Raw genomic sequence first — 18,300 nt, forward strand, 5'->3', positions numbered from 1 at the left:
GATGAAACACATGGTGCAAAATTTAACTCCAATTAAAATTCAATTTAGAATCTAATTGAATATAAATTCTTTGATTTTTGCACCTAATAATACATTTGACACACAAATTTAAAAATTAGATAAAACATGTGATGCAAAATTAGACTCCAATTTAGAATTTAATTGGATTTTCTCTTAACTTTAGCTATATATATATAGATTTTAAAAATTTTGTAGGAAAAAAAAAGGCAAAGATATTATATTGCCCCTAAACTTTGATTGAAGTTTGTCTTTCATTCTTAAAACTTTTATAAAATAGAGAAATGCTGGTGACATACACTTTTGTACAACTTTGTGCCACAACTTGCCACATGGCGAGTTGTGGTTGGTTAGAGTGTGTCTCCACGTGACCCACTAACACACTCTAACCAACCACAATTCGTCATGTGAAGAGTTGTGGCACAAAATTGTGCAAAAATGTGTGTCACCAGCATTTCTCTATTTTATATTTTGGCATGGCTCAATGCACTAGATATATCAGTAGGATTGACAGTTGACCGGTGCTTGGATGCTCAACTAATGACTTTTAGCACAATAATTGGATATAAAAGAGGGTGGTGGCTATTTCTTCGTAAATTTTGCAAAAATTGTCATTGGATGGAAATTGGATTCGAGCATTATGAAGGTCATGCCTAACATTGAATTATTGGATAATTCAAGCCCAATCCAATTGAAGTTCAAGTTTTGTGGTTTACAAATTACAATACCAACATTATTGTTTTATATGTTGTCTTCCTGGTCAATGCTCTTACATTGAAATCTTATTATATGTCAAAGCTAGAAGCATGAATGATGAAACCCTTCAGCAAAAATACTTCCTTTTTTTTTAACCTAAATTGCTAATTGATTGTTGGGGCCATTTTTGTAATTCTTCCAGTATAGCATGCTGACGGTTTTTGAATGATTGTATTTGTATGTTAAGCTATTTTGTAGGATGATAAACAACTTCAGCAGCTTCACATTGCAATATACTCAAGATGTGATCCTTACTAGTAAAGATTTATAAAAACAAAAGATAAATAAATAAATAACTTCTAAAATGGTTTAAATTGTAAAAATGGAAAGAACACATCTTGATCCGAGTTGGCCCAACTGGTCTAACCTTAAGCTTAGAGCGGGGACTTTGTAAAGACTTCTGGCTAAGCTAGAAATGGGTTTATTTAGCTTTAGCGCCTCAACCAGGTTTATTTAAGCTTTTGCTTAGTTCTTTATTAGCATGAGATTGTGAACTTCGATCTTAACTTAGAAATTGAATATATAGAAATGACATTGGTTCCAATTCTTTTTGGCCCAAATTTGTGTTCAATCGAATTTAGTCAAATTTTATCAATTCAATATGTGCAAAGCAAATTTCTTTTAGCTTTCGGCTGCTAATTTAACTGAAAATAAGAACTATATTGCATTTAACAAAATTGTGCTCTCGAATAGTCTTCACATAACAAGGAACAGGCCAATGCCATAGTACACAAACAGGCACAATACAAACATACAATACAACATGATCAACAAAACTTAGATGGCCTACATACTGCTAAAATGCTGGTTTCGAACAACATAATTTAGATGGCCTAAATTCTTCTAGGATGCTGATTTTGATTTTTTGGCAACACGGTAGCCACCAACCACACAAGCATGATCACGCTCATAAGGTTCAAGGGTAACTTGTTCAGATGGCCTGAAATGATCCTGCTTTAGCTTATTCACTTCACTCTGAAATACGGCCTCAGCAGGCTGTGTGGAATCTATGCAGTTGGCCTGAAATATTAAGGTAGATATCATCATGTACAACACCAAAAACCAAATTTCTACTTGTTACATTTTAAAATTTGACATGGTCTTAAATTTGACAAAAAAAGACTATTAAAACACCTTCTGTCAGTCATGTAGAATGTAGATATAAGTCCAATTAGATCATCAACATAAGAAAAGGAACATATACAAACCTTGATTGAAATTACAAAATGACCTTCAGCTTTCAGAAAATATGATGCGTTCAAAGCTAGAATCCTTGCCTGCAAAGATAGTAAAAGGCAAAAACCAGATAAAGCATACTGAAGGATATATTGGCAATATCGGTCTTCCTTATCATCTTCATTAGAGTATTTTAACTTGAGCTTGCATCGTGTATAACATCATGAAGGGAAACCCAAGTAACTCTTTATATGCTCATGATGAAAACAAGATAAATAGATTGTAAAATTATATATTTGAGCATATATTATAACAATAAATAAGGAGATGACTTAATAACAGCATCTGAAACTCGGGCTTGCATCACCCATCATGTCTTGAAGGGGAATCCGAGTAACTCGTCATATGCATCATCATATAAAAAACAAGATACAAAAAGTGAAAGTAAAAGAATCTATGTACGAGTAAAAGAAAATGTAGCAATAAATGTTCATCTAAATGATATAGACAAGGCCCAAACCATGCCCCGTGTCTAAAGATCATCTTTGAGCAGAATATGGAAGACAAGTGAAATTCAATCAAAAATATTAAATGATTAAAAAAAAAAATTGAAACAGATTGTGTGTATAAAGTAGAGAGAGAGAGAGAGAGAGAGAGAGAGAGAGAGTTCTTTAAAAAAAAAAAACTTCTTTGGAGTATCTGAACTCGAGCTTCATCACATAAAATTATGGAGTGAAACCCAAGTAACTCTTCACAGCTCATGATGCAAACAAGATAAAAACACCAGAAATTTATATATTTGACAATTTATTATTACAATAAACAAGAATTGACTAATTAAAGCATCAGAAACTCGGTCTTTCATCTCCCATTATGTCTTGAAGGGGAATCCGAGTAACTCATCATATGCATTATGATACATGACAAAATACAAAATGAGATAATTCAAAAAAAAAAAATGTAACTAGGAGATAATACAAGTACAAGAAAATGTAGCAATAAATGTTCATCTAAATGATATAGACAAGGCCCAAACTATGCCCCAGGTCTAAAGATCATCTTTCAGCAGAATATGGAAGACAAGTGAAATTCAATCAAAAACATTAAATGATTAAAAAAATAAAAATTGAAACCGATTGTGTGTGTATAATAGAGAGAGAGAGAGAGAGTTCTTAAAAAAAATAAAAAAAAATTAAAAAAAAATAAAAAATAAAAAAAACTTCTTTAGAGTATCTGAACTCAAGCTTCATCACAAATCAAATTATGAAGTGAAACCCGAGTAACTCTTCATCAGCTCATGATGCAAACAAGATAAAAACACCAGAAATTTATATATTTGACAATTTATTATTACAATAAACAAGAATTGACTTAATTAAAGCATCAGAAACTTGGTCTTTCATCATCAATTATGTCTTGAAGGGGAATCCAAGTAACTCATCATATACATTATGATACAAGACATGACACAAAATGAGATAAATCAAAATAATATATGTAACTAGGAGAGAACAAAAGTATTATTCAGATACCAATCAAATAAAATATCTCAAAGTCCCATGAGAAATTAGTGTTATTGAAATTCCCATTAAAGAATGAAGACTATGAAAACAAACCTGATCCGGTTGAGCAACATCAGAAAATATCACATCCACCATGCCAACCAGCATTCGATACTTGGAAGGATGTCTAGCATCTTCAATGATTGGAATAACATTAGTACGCTTCTTTGCCATGTTAACCAAGTCTCTACCACTTCTATGAGAAAATTCCACTGCATAAACCACTCCAGTCTACAATCAAAATACAACAATTTTTAACTTTAAGCAACACTTTCCAGTAAACAAGCATGCAAAAAGACCACATTTTTCATAATAACTACTCACAGGACCAACAATGTCAGACACATGAGAGACTGTGGTTCCAGAAGCAGCCCCAAGGTAAAGCACCCGTGCACCAGGTTTCTTCATTAAGATATCAAAACACAAACAGAGGGAAAAGAGTTCAATTATTCATAGATTTAATGATCATAATGAAACAAAAACATATGAAGCACACAAATGAAATGAAATTGAGAAGTAAATCAAACACTCACAATCCATATTTCATCAACCCCACCAAGAATGGCAGCAGCCAACTTTGAACGAAACGGATTCCAAACCCTGTATTCAACTTTTGTTCCATCTTCATTCTGTAAAAGCAAAATGAGAATTCTTAAAGCCCAAACATAACTAATATATAACTACCACTATAAGCTCAAAAAGTCCAAAAAAATTCAACTTTTTTAGCTAAGCTCATTTTTTTTTCTAGACATGCCCACTTTCAACAAATCAGAAAATTGTTAATCCAAACACACTTTTAAATCATAAAGATGATATTTTTACCAAACAATGAACACCAAAATGAACGCCAAACACATTTAATTGATAGAGATCCTTTAGAACACAAATATATTTACCACTATGAACACAAAAATATTCGTCAAAATATGCTCAAAAAGTAAAACATTTTCAACTCAGCTCATCGTTTCTAGGTATACCCACCTCAACAAATCAACAAATATTAATCCAAACAAACTTTTAAACCATAAAGATAGTAAATTTACCCAACAATGAACACAGAAAATAAATATCAAGCACATAGAAATTGACCTGGATGGAGATCCTTTTCTCATTGTAGACAGCTTCACCAGGGACCAAATTCTTAGTAACAATAGCATCTTCTTTACCCTTAGCAATGAACACGCCTCCATGTCTATGAGGCTCAACCACCACCTTGTTTCCACCTTTCATTCCACCGCCTCTACCACCACCTCGGCCTCTTCCACCACCACCACCACCAAAACCTCGGCCACCACGTCCGCCACCGCGAACTTTCATGGCACTTCCTCTGTCACCGAATCTTCCACCTCCACCTCCTCTACCTCCTCTGCCTCCTCGACCTCCTCCATCACCTCTGCCACCCCTGAATCCACCGCTACGGCCACGAGGAAAACCCATTGCTGAGACGAGAGATGAGAGCTAAGCACTGGCTATTGTGCTCTTAAGTGCGAGAGAGTGGCGATGTTGAATGTGTGCGTTTTGGGCTATTTTATAGCGAAGACGGGGTTTAGGGTTCTTTTGTGTTAGGGTTTAGTTTTTTTTTTTTTTTTTTTTTTTTTTCCAGAAAGGGCAGCTCTTGTATAGTTACAAAAACACCCTTAGGCTTTTTTTCTTTTCTTTTTTTTTGAAAAGAATACCCTTAGGCTTTTTATTTTTATTTTTAAATAATTTTAATTCCCTAAGTTTACCAATCCAGTAAAATTAATCTCTATGTGTTACCACGTGAAAAAGATTTACCAATTGATTTGCACCACTGATCGCATGATGGTAGGCAACAAGTTAATAAAAGTTAGTAACATAACATTTTGACGGATGTGAAAATCTCGCAGAGGTGTTTTTGCGCGACTAATCACGTGATGGTCATGCAACAAGTTGATAGAAATTAGTCCCCAGCAACAATGCCAAAAGCTTATTGTGAAATTTTAAAGTACTCGCAACTGTATGAACCGTATCAAAATATAATTTGACACTTGTATCAACGTAGAAAAATTAATTAAATCTTAACCAAATTAATCATATTCTAGTTTAATAAAAATTGGTTGTTTTGAAATTAAATAAAGCTAAGCAAATAATTAAACTAAGCAAAGATGTGATATAAAAGTAGTATAAAAATGTAAACAATCGAGAGAAGGGAATTAAAGTTCTCGAATTTGCCTTATTAATCCATATCAACATATAATGATTATTAATTTTTCCCAACCTACTGCATAATAATTTAAAAATCAATCTTGTTATCATGGAAAATATTATCATTAAAACCTCTGTTTTAAAAATATAAAGCCATGCTCTTCTTCGTTTCCTAAGTATAAAGGTTTGTAAATATTCTTTTTCTCATGTTGATTATCTATTTGGACTCATAACTACATGATTGACAGAAGTGTTTGTCCTTTTTCTGACAATTTTAAAGTGTAATAATTAGAATTTCGTCTCTTGGTGTTGTACTTCTACATGTTGATGATATCTACGTTTTGGGGCGTAGCCAGAAACTATAATTTTGGAGGATTGAATTACATATTCATACATACATTTACATAGCTACATTTTTACCCCTAACATTAAATTATCCTCTATTTTTTTTAATTCAACATTTTTAGTCTAAATCAAGCATTGAAAAACAATTGGAAACTTAACAACAATAACAATAAAATACTTAGTCCCAAATTGAAAATTAAAAATTAAAATTATATATGTGTGTGTGTGTGTCCAAGAGAAAATTGTTTTTTAAGTATCCGTTTGGAACAGCTTATTTAGTTAAAACTCAAAAAAAAAAAAATTGAAATTTTTTTACTGAAAGCATAGAAAAAAGTAAAAAAATAAGTTGAATAGTACAGTGAGACCATGAATAGTATCAAAAAGTGCAGTGAAATCTATAAATAATAACAAAAATAAGCTGAAAATTGAGACAAGCTAAAAAATTTAGCTCATCCCAAACGCACGCTAAATATTGTCACTCCCTACTATTACATATTCACATTTCACGGTGTAATTTTTTTTCATTTAATGTTTTGTGACTAACTAATTAAGTACTGTCAAAAAATTTGAAACTTATCAAAAACAACAAAAAGACTTTTTTTTTAAGAAACAAACACACACAGATAAGGGAGAGGGAAAAGGATTCTAACACAAAGGCACACCATAACTCCACTCAATAGCCATGGTAACTCTACGAGAAAATAAGATAACTCTAAAAGAAAATTTATGTTATTAAAAACTTATTATTTGAACTCAACAATCAAAACTTACCAATTAAGAGAGGAAAAAACTCAAAATTTGAAATTAACAACTATTTTTATTACAAGGTGGATAGTTTGTTGTTCTTAACAACTATTTTTTGGAAGCCAACAATTAGTTTTCCAGCTCTTATTTTTTGGAGGGCAAAATATTAATTTTAAGGTCTAATATTTAATGAGCGTGATCATGCTTGTGTGGTTGGTGGCTACCGTGTCCCCAGAAAATCAAAACCTGCATCCTAGAATAATGTAGACCATCTAATGTTAATGCTTATTTTTTTTGCCTGTTTGTGCACTAATGGCTGTTAGTACTCGCTCTAAAAAGACCCTTAGGGAGAACAATATCTATCGATCTTATATTATATTCAGTTAAATTTCAAGTTTGGCCAATATGAAGACAGCCGAAAGGTTGAAGAAGTTTCCATTTAACATTTTGAATGGATAGAATTTGACTAAATTCTATTGAACACAAATTTGGGCCAAATAGATAGAACTTGTATACTTATATTAAAGAATTGATAACATCAAATTTTCTTAGGCTCTTACAACTAGATTTGAAGCTTAATAATTACAATGGATTGTGAAGGTCTTTTTAGATGCCTCCAAACAGCCATGCTTGGAGGACCTTGAAGTAGGTGCTCAAATTATTGACTCTAAACCAAAGGGAATTGAAACCTTCATAATTAGACTTCCTTCGCAATTAGAGCTGTAAATGAGTCAAGTTTTGTCGAGTAGTGCATGTTCAAGCTTAGTTCACCTGGAAAACTCAAAAGCTCAAGCTTGGCTTGAGCTCGTGACAAGCCTAAAATTAGTATTTAAGCTTGAATTCGTGGAAAAACCAAAAAGCTTGAGCTTGGCTTGATTAATTAGTCAATCCAAGCTCAAACTTAATATCAAGTTTAAACTTGAGCTCAGGTCAAGCTTTTGAGCTTGAGATCTAAAAAAATTACATTATCAAATGCTAAATCTCTAAAATTAAGAAAAAAAGAAAAGAAAATAGTATAGTTATTTTATCATGCATCTAGTATTACTTATGATTAGCCATTATTCAAATTAAAAACTTACATAATTAAATTCATTAATTTATCATTCCTTATCTACACCTTCAACAGTTTTTCAAAATATAATTTTTACATTTAAACGGTGAAGAACTAGGAAAATATTTTGCTTGTAACTATTATGAATAAGGAAATACTAACATGTTTCATAACTTTACTCTATATGATTGATAGAGAAGGATCATATGTGACCCACTTAATTAATTAATTAATTTTAAATGTAACTATAGTCTAAAGTGATTCTTGGTCAGTTTAGAGGGAATGAAAAAATTAAAGTAATGGGTAATGGTTTTATGTTGGCTATGTCATTATAAAATATATGTAATGAGTATATTTAGTTAACACATATGAATTTATAAATGAGTCTATGCTTGAAATGTTTTGTATCAAACCTAATAGCTCACGAGCCGTTCGTAAATAAATTTTTTTGCTTGGACTCGGTTTGTTTATTAAACAGGCCTATAATTAAGGCTCAAACTTGATTTATTTATATACAAACAAATATGAACGAGTTTTTTACCGAGTTTGAATTATGCATAATCGGATTTATTCATTTACGCATGTTGGATAAAGCTTCTTTACTACCCTTGGGCCTCAGGCCCTCAACCGCCACCGCCAAAAAGTGCACCAAAGGTTTAGTATCACTCAATTTTCCTTCACTCTCTCTGTTCAATAAAAGTAAGTTAACTTAAAGAAAGGAACTCCGTCCTATTTCATCACTGTCACAGTGTCAGAGGGAATTCAAAATACTCGCCAATGCTAAGGCTCCCATTTTTCTCCCCCCATGGCCCATGGAACCAGGTGATCATCATATATTTTCCAGTTGTTTATGATTTTAAAGGTTTTTTCTTGACTTGTGTGTGCATTCGGATCAGTTTTAACTCTTTCAAGAATTTGAGCGAGGAGGAAACGATTTGACTGGAGATACTTTTTCATGTCCCTTTATTTTGCTTGATTTCTAATGCATAACTGGTGAGTCGGCTGAAGTTAGATATGGACAAACAATGTTAAAAGTAAATGGTTTAATTCATCCAGCAAAAAAAGAAAAATGAAAAAGCAAATGGTTTGATTTGGCAATGGGCTGTATTTTATTATACTTGTTAACAAGCAAAGATCAGTAAACAAATTGAAATTCTTCCTTTGTAGAAAATGTTGTTGGATGTATACAATAGCCTTGTCTCAATTTACTAGAACTTGCACCCAGGAAATTAGAATTCTTCAAAATTATTACTCTTGGAAATCAACTTCCCAGCAAACAGACAGACCTTTAAAAGTTGATACATTCCTCTGGTTGGAGGGAGAACAGAACAGTAAGAGTTGGGGGAATGGCAAAAGGTTCTGGGATGATCCACCCAAATATTGATTTTAATAATTGTGTTATTGCATTTTAAAACACAAATTTGAGCAGTGAACAAATCTCAGCAATATAGGTAACTTACAAATAAATAAATAAATAAATTTGTGGTGTAATTTTGATTTCAAACTCAGCAATATGCTATGATTTTAGAGAAGTGACCAGCCTATACATTCTACCTTGGATATGTAGGTGCCTGTGACAGGTGCAGGCAGTGAGGCTGAAGCAGCAAAGATTGCGCGCTCGGTGGCATCTTCTTCACCTGGTAAGGCATGATTTGGAATCCTATGATCTGCTTTGGCTCTTTTTCAGCGTATTCACATTTGGAATCCTATGATCTGCTTTCGAAAGTAAAAGTTGCTTTTAAATTTCCTCATTAGATCTGTAAAAGTACTTTCCAATGTTGCCAATGATCTCTAGCTCGACTGGCACCTCCTCCCCTTGCAAGTGCTAGGTGGACTAGTGAGGTCGTGGGTTTAAGACCCACCAGGTGCATGTGTATCTTACCAATCCAAAATAAAAAAAAGTACTTCCCTGTGTTGGGCATTCGTAGATTGGTTAACTTTATAGTTCAAATAGTCTAACTGTTTGTTTCACTAGGCAGATGATGGAATTTTTTTAATGTTCAATTTATGAAATATAAAGCATTGGTTTACTTGATTTTCCCTTATTTACTGACACAAACAGGATTATTGGCTGGCAAGGCTAACCGAGTGCTACAAGCTTATTGCTGTTAGTGGTAGCCATGGTGATCATATTATAGGCTGCAGTTCAGTAGTTCATGCAGATTGTAATTTATACAGACTTCTCTAAACTCTAGAATTGATGTTGTAAGTTGTAGCTCAGTTTGTACATTTAATATAGGACTTTTGAGTAGTTTTTCTCTGTTCTATTACACCATAATATATGATGTACTGCTGCTTGGTTAATTATTTGTGGATCTAGAGCCATAGATTTTCTTTTGTACTGAATCGACCAAGTTATGAAGATTAGCTTAAATATTGCTTTTGTTTCCATTTTAATCAAAGACCAAGATTGCACTTACGAAAAGTGTAAACATTGGAACTATCATTATTGTTTTAGATTTTTTTTTAATTGGTTAGTTTACACACACACCCAATGGGTTTGTGAATGTAAGTTTAATCAATCACTTTTATTATATATTTATATTGAATCTTCCTGTCTCAATTAAGTGTTACTACTAGCTTGCTTAAATTTCCAACAACAAACTTTCAATACTGCAAATAAGTTGAATTGAGCAACTAGCATGTTTTATTTTGCTTGAGAATGCTTCTGATAGTGAGATGTTATTAACAAGAAAACAAGATAGCATGTTTTTTCTATCCTATTTAGTAAGTTACCACACTTGTTAATCTTTGTTTTCCTTGAAAGGAGTATGCACATTATTGTTTTTGCAGGCAAGAGTACAACAGCAAGTATGCTGGCTTATGTTTTGAAAGCAATGGGCAATGATCTTACAGCCGTAATTGGAGCATGTGTGCCACAGGTATCCACTTCACTTTGAGCTCTGCAGTAGAGCTGAATTTTACACATATAGGTATCTTTTATTGTTTGGCCATATGCTCTGATGAGTTCTCTTAATGCTTTCTCCTTTTCTTTGAACATTTGCATTTGGTTCCATTAGTCGATTGGCTTGTTTTCTGTAGTTAAACACTTTTCATGATATCGCTAGATGCTGGAAATAATCAAAGCTATCCTTTTGTAGTTTCTAGAAGGAAATATTATTTTAGGTGGTGGTCAAAATTTTGTACTACCCTATCCACTTTATTTTCATGATGTTTATGAAATTGTTTGCTTATTGTATGAACATTAACATTGCATATAAGAATGCTAACTCTAATAAAGTTATTGTAAGAATGATTTTTTTTTTCTTCTATGAATTGATGAAGAATTTTGTTTCACGGTTTCTGCCTGAAAATAGCAAAATTCAAATTTCTCATTTGTCAAATAACGGAATCTCTCTGTGTAAAGATGAAGCAATTTATTAATGAAAAAGGATTGGTGTTTCATCATCATTACTGGATCCCACTCCACATTTCTGTACGGACAGTACAGATATGATCAGTGCAACTTTTTCTGTCTGTTTCTAGACTATTGCAACTTTATGCTCATGCACTTTATCTTCAGGGTAGGCTGATGAATATGATGGTTGTTTCTTGGGATTATCACCCAACATAGCTGTAGTAATCGATCTGGACTGGGAGCATGTTGACATCTTTCAAGATAAGGCATGTTGATTGATAAGCTTTTTATGCATGGAAACTAATATTACAAGACTGTATTTTTGTAGGCACAGTTTAGACTGATTAAATATATGCTCTCAACATTAGGAAGCCATTAAATCTACTTTCAGGAGGTTCGTCAATCTAATCAAGGTGGGTGGACATCTCATAATATATAGGGACAGGTATCCATTGCCCACTTGTCCTATTAAGGATATAATCTATGGCACTATGTTAGAACTTCTGGGGCATTGATAGTTTTATTTCTAATTTCTCCATGCAAGTACATAATTCTTGTTTGTATGTGATAAGGCTTGTATAGGGGTGTTTGGAAAACCAAGGCTTTGGTCCAGTTAACTCTAACTTTCAGTGCAAAAAGCCAAAAACCTCAAATCAAGATTTCTTACCAAATATATAAATAAAACTAGTTACACAATTCATGGCTAACCCAAATTTGTGCTATGGTCTTATATATATATATATATATGCAATAACTATTCAAATTCCTCTCAAATCTAATTACCCAATCATAGAGGTTTAAGCTTACAGAATTTGTGGGTTGATAGTGTTCATCTGTTCAGTCTATATGACAAGAGGGTGAATGGTTTGCAGTATCTATTCAAAGTCAGCAATTTACTAAGTCAAACAAAGAAATTTTTTTGACAAATACTAATAATTTTATTTACAAAGGTCCAATTCATTTAAAGATCATTTTCATTTATCAACATGAGCATCTAGTTAGAATTTTTAAATTCCATGAGTAATTAAGCATAAGAAACAAGAATGTATGAATGATAAATAACGAAACTTACACGTTGTTGCTTCACATAGATGGTATGAGTCTCAGATTGTGATATGACCTTTTTCAAAGATTAAGGCCTGGCATCTCACCACAATATGGTGAGTCCCATAATCCCATTACCATTAACCTACTATAAACTCAGGCTTTCCTCCCCAAAATGCTTCCTCATATCTTTATGCTGCAACACCAATGCTGTATAAGAAGTTCATGAATGCTGCTTATTGATTTTATCTCTTCTAGATTCTAATTCTGGAATTTCCTTGAAAGGGACACAACAGTCCAGATACACGTTCTTTGCTAAATCACAGGAGACAAGCCACTGGGTCAGAGTATTCCAGTAGTGTGATGTTGGCTCCAAACTTGGAGCTATTTGATGAGCATTACTGAATAACTACTTATGGAATCTCAAGTCTTAATGATTGGCATGCATCCTTAATTCGTCCCAACTATCATGGTGATTACACATTGTTAGGTTATAATTTTATTTCTACATCTCTGGTTGCCCCTAATGTAGACCCAACCTATAGAAAGCTAAAGCACATACATATTGAAGCTTCTTTGGCCTTTGGAACAGGATTTTCCAAAGTTGTGATACAAATTTTGGCAGGTAATTTACATTCTTTGATATTGACATGTATCATCGCAATTAATAATTTCTAGATTTGCCTCACTTTTCTTTGAGAGCATTGAATGGTGCCCAGCAAATATAAACTTTTGCAAAAAGAAAGAAAGATATGTATGATCTAAAACATCTACTTCCACTCTTTCTATGGATATGAAGCACCAAATTATTAAAGTAATTCCACCCCCACCCCTCCTGCCTTTTTCTTTTTCTTTTTTATATGGGCCTTGAGAGATCAGGTACAATGCAAGCAGAGCAATATAACAAAACCAAAACAGCTAAAAGAACAGGAGAAAATAATAACTCAAATAGAAAGGACTACAGAACTAATGTGGAGAGGTGGGGGTCTATTCCTTATTATTAAGTACTTGTTCTTAATACCGAATATTACTGAGTGATTTAAACCAAAAAGGGTCGTTATCCAGTGTCAGTCCTGCCTAAGTGAGTTCCTGGAAGGGTTTCTTGGATTCAGTTCTAACTTTTTACTCGTTTTTTGCATGAATTGGTCACTCTAAATTATAATTTTATCTAGAATTATAAATATTTCTTAATTTTAAGATGGTTCTCATGAAAATATTGGTGTTTCAACTTGCATGTTTAGGCTATATCTCTTGCATGCTCTTGTGATTTATTCCCTCTGCCAAAAAAATTTTTATCAGTAAAATAGGAAATTTTATTGCATCGAAAAACAGATTAGCAAAACAGACTTCCCTGTACACAGGTAGTGAACCAAAGAATTTATAGAGCTAACAAAAATTACATAAATCCAGAAATTCCTCCAAGGAGTAGGCAGCCATCCAATCATACAAAAGTTTCGAGAAAAACGGCTTCAGCTCTAGCAATGAGTGTTCAATCCCTCTGCCAGAATGCCATCCAAATTCAGAAATTCATGCCTTTTAACTGTTTACATGGGTTTTCTAAAAGTGAAATTTCTAAGACATAATACATTCATCAAATCTAATTTAGTACTTGATTATCTGCAGTTCCATCGGGAGTTCCCAGAGGCAGATATTAGTCTACAGATTCCAGGTTTCAGAATGTCCTCAATTCATTAGCAGTGAGTGAAAATGTTTACTTAGTTTTACAAAAAATTTCTTAATGTTCAAAAGCTCCAGTTTTGTTTTGTATTTCATTTAGAGTTATAAAATTTTACATCACATATATATTTTTTCTGATGTTAGTTGGTATCATAAGTTAATCAGATGGAGTTTTACGTATGGATTGACAGTTAATTTTTTCTTTAATAGTTTGATTATTAGGATTGGAAATATTAGAGGTTGATGCATGTTTACTATGCTTCTAGTTTCTTGGATTATTGGTCTCATGAGTTTCTCAAATATTCTCTTAATTTTTCTCTCTTTCTTGGGTTAAGCTATCTTGTTCTATGTTATTGTCTGGTTATTGCCACAATGATGGCACTTTTAGTTACAGAATGCAATTTTATGAGCAAATCAGTCATGTAAGTCCACACCTGAAAAGTTTCAATGGTGTTTTCAGACGTTTTGAGATGATTGGTACAATTTGTGGATGCCATATATATGATGATTATGCACACCATACAACAGAACTCTGTGCAGTTCTTCAGGCAGCATGACAAAGGTTCCCATTCAAGGCTATATGGGTGGTATTCCAACCTCATTTTTACAGGTATTCTCACATAGAATGGGAACAAAAACGTTTTTCTTTTTTCTTTCTCCAAATGGTTAAATTACTTGAGCACTAGGTTGTTCTTGAACCCATGACCCCCCACTACACCTTGCTTTTCACAAGGAGGGAAGGCCCTTTGAGCTACTGCTAGAGGTCCATCTGTCAACGAAGATATTATATTATATGACTCATTTTACTTTCTGCTTTTGGTAGCTTTTTTCTTTTGCAGACGTCTAGCAGCATTGAAAGATGAATTTGCCACTGCACTCAGTGGTGCAGGTCATGTTTGTGGTTCACAGATGGACCTCTAGCACTAGCTCAAAGGGCCTTCCCTCCTTGTGAAAAGCAAGGTGTAGTGGGGGGTCATGGGTTCAAGAACAACCTAGCGCTTTAGTAATTTAACCATTTGGAGAAAGAAAAAAGAAATACAATATCAACTCTACAAGAAAAACAGCTATGTTATATTGATTGATAGGTCACAAAGAAGATGATTTCTTTGATTATGTGACCTTTGATTTATGGTCCATCTCATTCCTTTTGTGGCTTTACAGGAGACTGTAGTTGATGAGTTGATGGTTCAGATATCCAAGGACCTTAATTGCCAAATTGTTGTTTTGACCCTTGGATCAGGCAAAGATCTTTACCGCTTACCTTTGGATTTTCTTTCATCACATTTTGCAATTGTGTTAACCCTTTAAACAAACAGGTGATATTACTGCTAGAGGCCCCAAAGTGTTTCTGCTTCATAAGATGCAACAGCAGTACAAGTGAACTTGTAGATTCCATGTGGCACCTACTTTCTCATTCCTTGATTGATTTTTGAATTCAGACATTTCATGATTCCAAACCTCTGAATGAAGATTCCCAAGAGGAAGATAATTCATACAATTCTCCAACATAAAGTGTGAGATGGTCTTGCCAATTGCCACTGATTATGTCTGGTGTGATACATGAGTATTTTTTTTTTCGTAATATGACCCGAATTACCTCTTCTACTTTGGCAAGAAATGACTTGTGAGTCTGTGACTGTCCTTGTGTGACTTCCGTTTGATTCTTCTATGCAAAGATGAAACTGGTGGCCGGTTACGTTATTGGTAATGGGAGTTTCTTCTATATACATGGATGGATGTGGAACTATCAAGAAGAAAGCTGATGACACAGTGACACTGCAACTTGCTAATTGCGTTCCATGTAATGAATTTGCATTTCCATCTTGTACTGTACTATGTTTCCATTTAAGGAAAACGGAAAGAAAAGAATAAATGTTTTGTTGTATTGTGAGGAACTGAACAACAGAGTTCTTTTCAAGGCTATTAGTGATAAGCTGGACATTTCAAGAAAAATGCAGCATCATTTATCGTTAAAAGAATTCAAGAAACAAGCTTGCAATAATAAGGAACTCCTCAAACAACTCCAATTTATATGCTACTATCTTATCATATTTTATGTGAATCGTATTCACACAGTACAGTTAATATGACACTAAAATAAATCATTTAATACACAGATTTTGAAGTAAATTCAACAGATCATGTACTGATGTTAACTTTATATATATTTGGCTGCTTTTATTGGTACGAAAATATCATGTTAATTGTATTTGTTTTGTTAACGGTTGCCTTAGGACAATTGCTAATAAACTTTTTTTTTTTACACAATTTTCAAGAGAACTATTAAAAGCTATTTTTTCTTTTCCCATATAAAAAATTCCAATTTTTTTTTTTTCTAAAGCAATGTCCTTAAGACATTCTTTAACTTTTCTCTAAGTAATAACAACCGTTGTTTTAAAAAAATCTAAAACTTTAAAGAGTGAGCATGATATAAATGAATATCAAGATAATCAATGATTTTAAAGTGAAATTGATGCTGTTAAAAAGTACCTAAGGTTATAGTTTTTAGTGTTTTTTTTTTTTTTTTTTGATTTGATTTGATTTTTAATTTTGAAAAAAGAAAAAAATCTTTGATCAAAATCTTTATCCCAGCCCATCAAAATTAGGGTGTGCTGTGACTTTATGGCACATTGCCTTCCTCCAAAGTTTATATGGTTATTATTGGGCTTTGTATTTTTTGAGCAAATGGAATTAGGCCTATTAATTGAGCCCGGTATAAGCTTGATATTCCTCTGTATTTGTTTTGGTGACATAGGGAAGAAGCACATGCCCATGACACTAGAATTCTGAATCCACATTTAATTTATTTACCAATCTAAAGAAACAACCTATTGTCCTCTATTTTTGTTTCAACTCCTAAAGTAAGGATAATTACTATTCCATGGTGACACCTTGCATCAAGTTTAAGTAGCTGCACATGCTTCTGAATAGAAGTTAAATTTGTTTCTCAAACTAGAGAAACAACGTGTTTGCTCTGTTTTTGTTTTAATGCTTGAAATGAAAAGGCTACGATGCATGCACACGAAACATGGGTTGGTGTATTGATGGCATTCTAAAATGTCGGTTGGGATATTTTCTCTATAAAATATCAACATTACATCACCTTAACCCCACTGAATACAAGTTAAAATTGTTTCTCAAACTAAAGAAACAACATGTTTGCTCTGTTTTTGTTTAAACGCTTAAAATGAAAATGCTATGATGCATGCACACAAAACATGGCTAGGTGTATTGTGAAAAGATTTGAGCTAAGCTAATGAGATTACAACAATGAATTAGCAAGGAAAAACAAGTGTTTGTTCAGAGAGAAAAGAAGAGAAAATAGAGAAGGAAAATTCAGAGAAAGAGAGAGAACAAAGGAAAAGAAACTTCTGGAATAAAATCCTTGCTTAAACTCTAATTTCAATGAGTGATGTATATATATACAGTCCACAAGATCATTAACTGCCTAACTAAACTCCGTTAAAATCCGGAACTGATCCGTAAAGAGTAGGAGCTAGAATAACTAAAAAATAACTTTCCAAAAGCTAATACCAGTTCTGACCAAAACGACATCGTTTCCTTCTTAATTACAACACTCAACTCACTTAAATAGAACGGCATCGTTTCAGAGACAACACTTGGAAGCCGTTGGATGAAACTAGCCGTTAGTCATCTATAATAAAAAACTAGCCGTTTGAATTACTCTGGTTCGTGTGAATTACTGGCTTGCTCTTACCATCCCCCCTCAAACACGAGACGGAATTAGCCAAGAGTTTGCCACGAAGAAGGAGGAAGTGAGGACCAGGTAAAGTCTTAGTGAAGATGTTAGCAAAATTATCATGGCCAGAGATGAATTTGATGCCCAAATCACGACGAAGCACACAACACTTCACATAATGGTAATCAACCTCAATGTGTTTTGTTCTGGAATGAAACACAAGGTTAGAAGCCAAATCAATTGCAGAGTTGTTATCACACCATAAAATGGGAATGTGAGGAAGAAACTTGAGTTCCTTAAAGAGAGTGCGAACCCAAGCCAACTCCGCGGTAGTGGAGGCTAAGGCGCAATACTCAACCTCTGTGGAAGAGCAAGAGACAGTGGGTTGCTTCTTTAAGGACCATGAAATAGGGCTTGAACCAAGGAAGACCAACATAACAGTGGTGGACTTCCTATCTGATGGATCCCCTGCCTAGTCAGCGTCAGAGAAAGTAGACAAAGTAAGGGGGCCAGGAGCAAGATGAATACCAAAGTCCAAGGTGCCTCTGACATAGCGTAGAACACGTTTAGTTACCTCCAAATGGGAAGTGGTAGGACACTGCATAAATTGGCAAAGCTGATGAACACTAAAGGCCAAATCTGGGCATGTGAAGGTCAAGTATTGAAAGGCACCCACCATACTCCTATACTTAGAAGGATCAGG

General features: G+C 33.6%; 1 protein-coding gene, 1 long non-coding RNA gene and 3 other non-coding genes across 7 annotated transcripts; 1 reads left to right on the forward strand and 4 right to left on the reverse strand.

The window, feature by feature from the left end:
* Positions 1-1,413: 1,413 nt before the first annotated feature.
* Positions 1,414-5,095, reverse strand: LOC115960821 (probable mediator of RNA polymerase II transcription subunit 36b). The gene is made up of 6 exons (XM_031079814.1): positions 4,602-5,095; positions 4,046-4,141; positions 3,837-3,914; positions 3,567-3,743; positions 1,983-2,051; positions 1,414-1,794 (listed from the first exon to the last, which is right to left on the reverse strand). Exons 1-6 carry the CDS (start codon positions 4,947-4,949, stop codon positions 1,618-1,620), a joined length of 945 nt encoding a protein of 314 aa, XP_030935674.1. The 5' UTR covers positions 4,950-5,095; the 3' UTR covers positions 1,414-1,617.
* On the reverse strand, positions 2,291-2,361 carry LOC115962363. The gene has a single exon (XR_004085407.1). It is a non-coding gene; the product is annotated as a small nucleolar RNA snoR60 (small nucleolar RNA).
* LOC115962362 lies at positions 2,792-2,862 on the reverse strand. Its single transcript, XR_004085406.1, has one exon. It is a non-coding gene; the product is annotated as a small nucleolar RNA snoR60 (small nucleolar RNA).
* LOC115962364 lies at positions 3,330-3,400 on the reverse strand. Its single transcript, XR_004085408.1, has one exon. It is a non-coding gene; the product is annotated as a small nucleolar RNA snoR60 (small nucleolar RNA).
* Positions 5,096-8,527: 3,432 nt separating the features above from the next.
* On the forward strand, positions 8,528-15,139 carry LOC115959669. Of its 3 annotated transcripts, none has more exons than XR_004084961.1 (7): positions 8,528-8,640; positions 9,386-9,458; positions 9,881-12,692; positions 12,813-12,845; positions 13,844-13,917; positions 14,358-14,507; positions 15,059-15,139. It is a non-coding gene; the product is annotated as an uncharacterized LOC115959669 (long non-coding RNA). The 3 variants fall into 3 exon arrangements; XR_004084962.1 differs by having other exon boundaries at positions 9,881-10,700; positions 11,342-12,845; XR_004084960.1 differs by having other exon boundaries at positions 9,881-12,845.
* Positions 15,140-18,300: the final 3,161 nt, after the last annotated feature.

Source organism: Quercus lobata, chromosome 9 (genome assembly GCF_001633185.2).
Source record: "Quercus lobata isolate SW786 chromosome 9, ValleyOak3.0 Primary Assembly, whole genome shotgun sequence".
NCBI classification, from domain to species: Eukaryota; Viridiplantae; Streptophyta; class Magnoliopsida; order Fagales; family Fagaceae; genus Quercus; species Quercus lobata.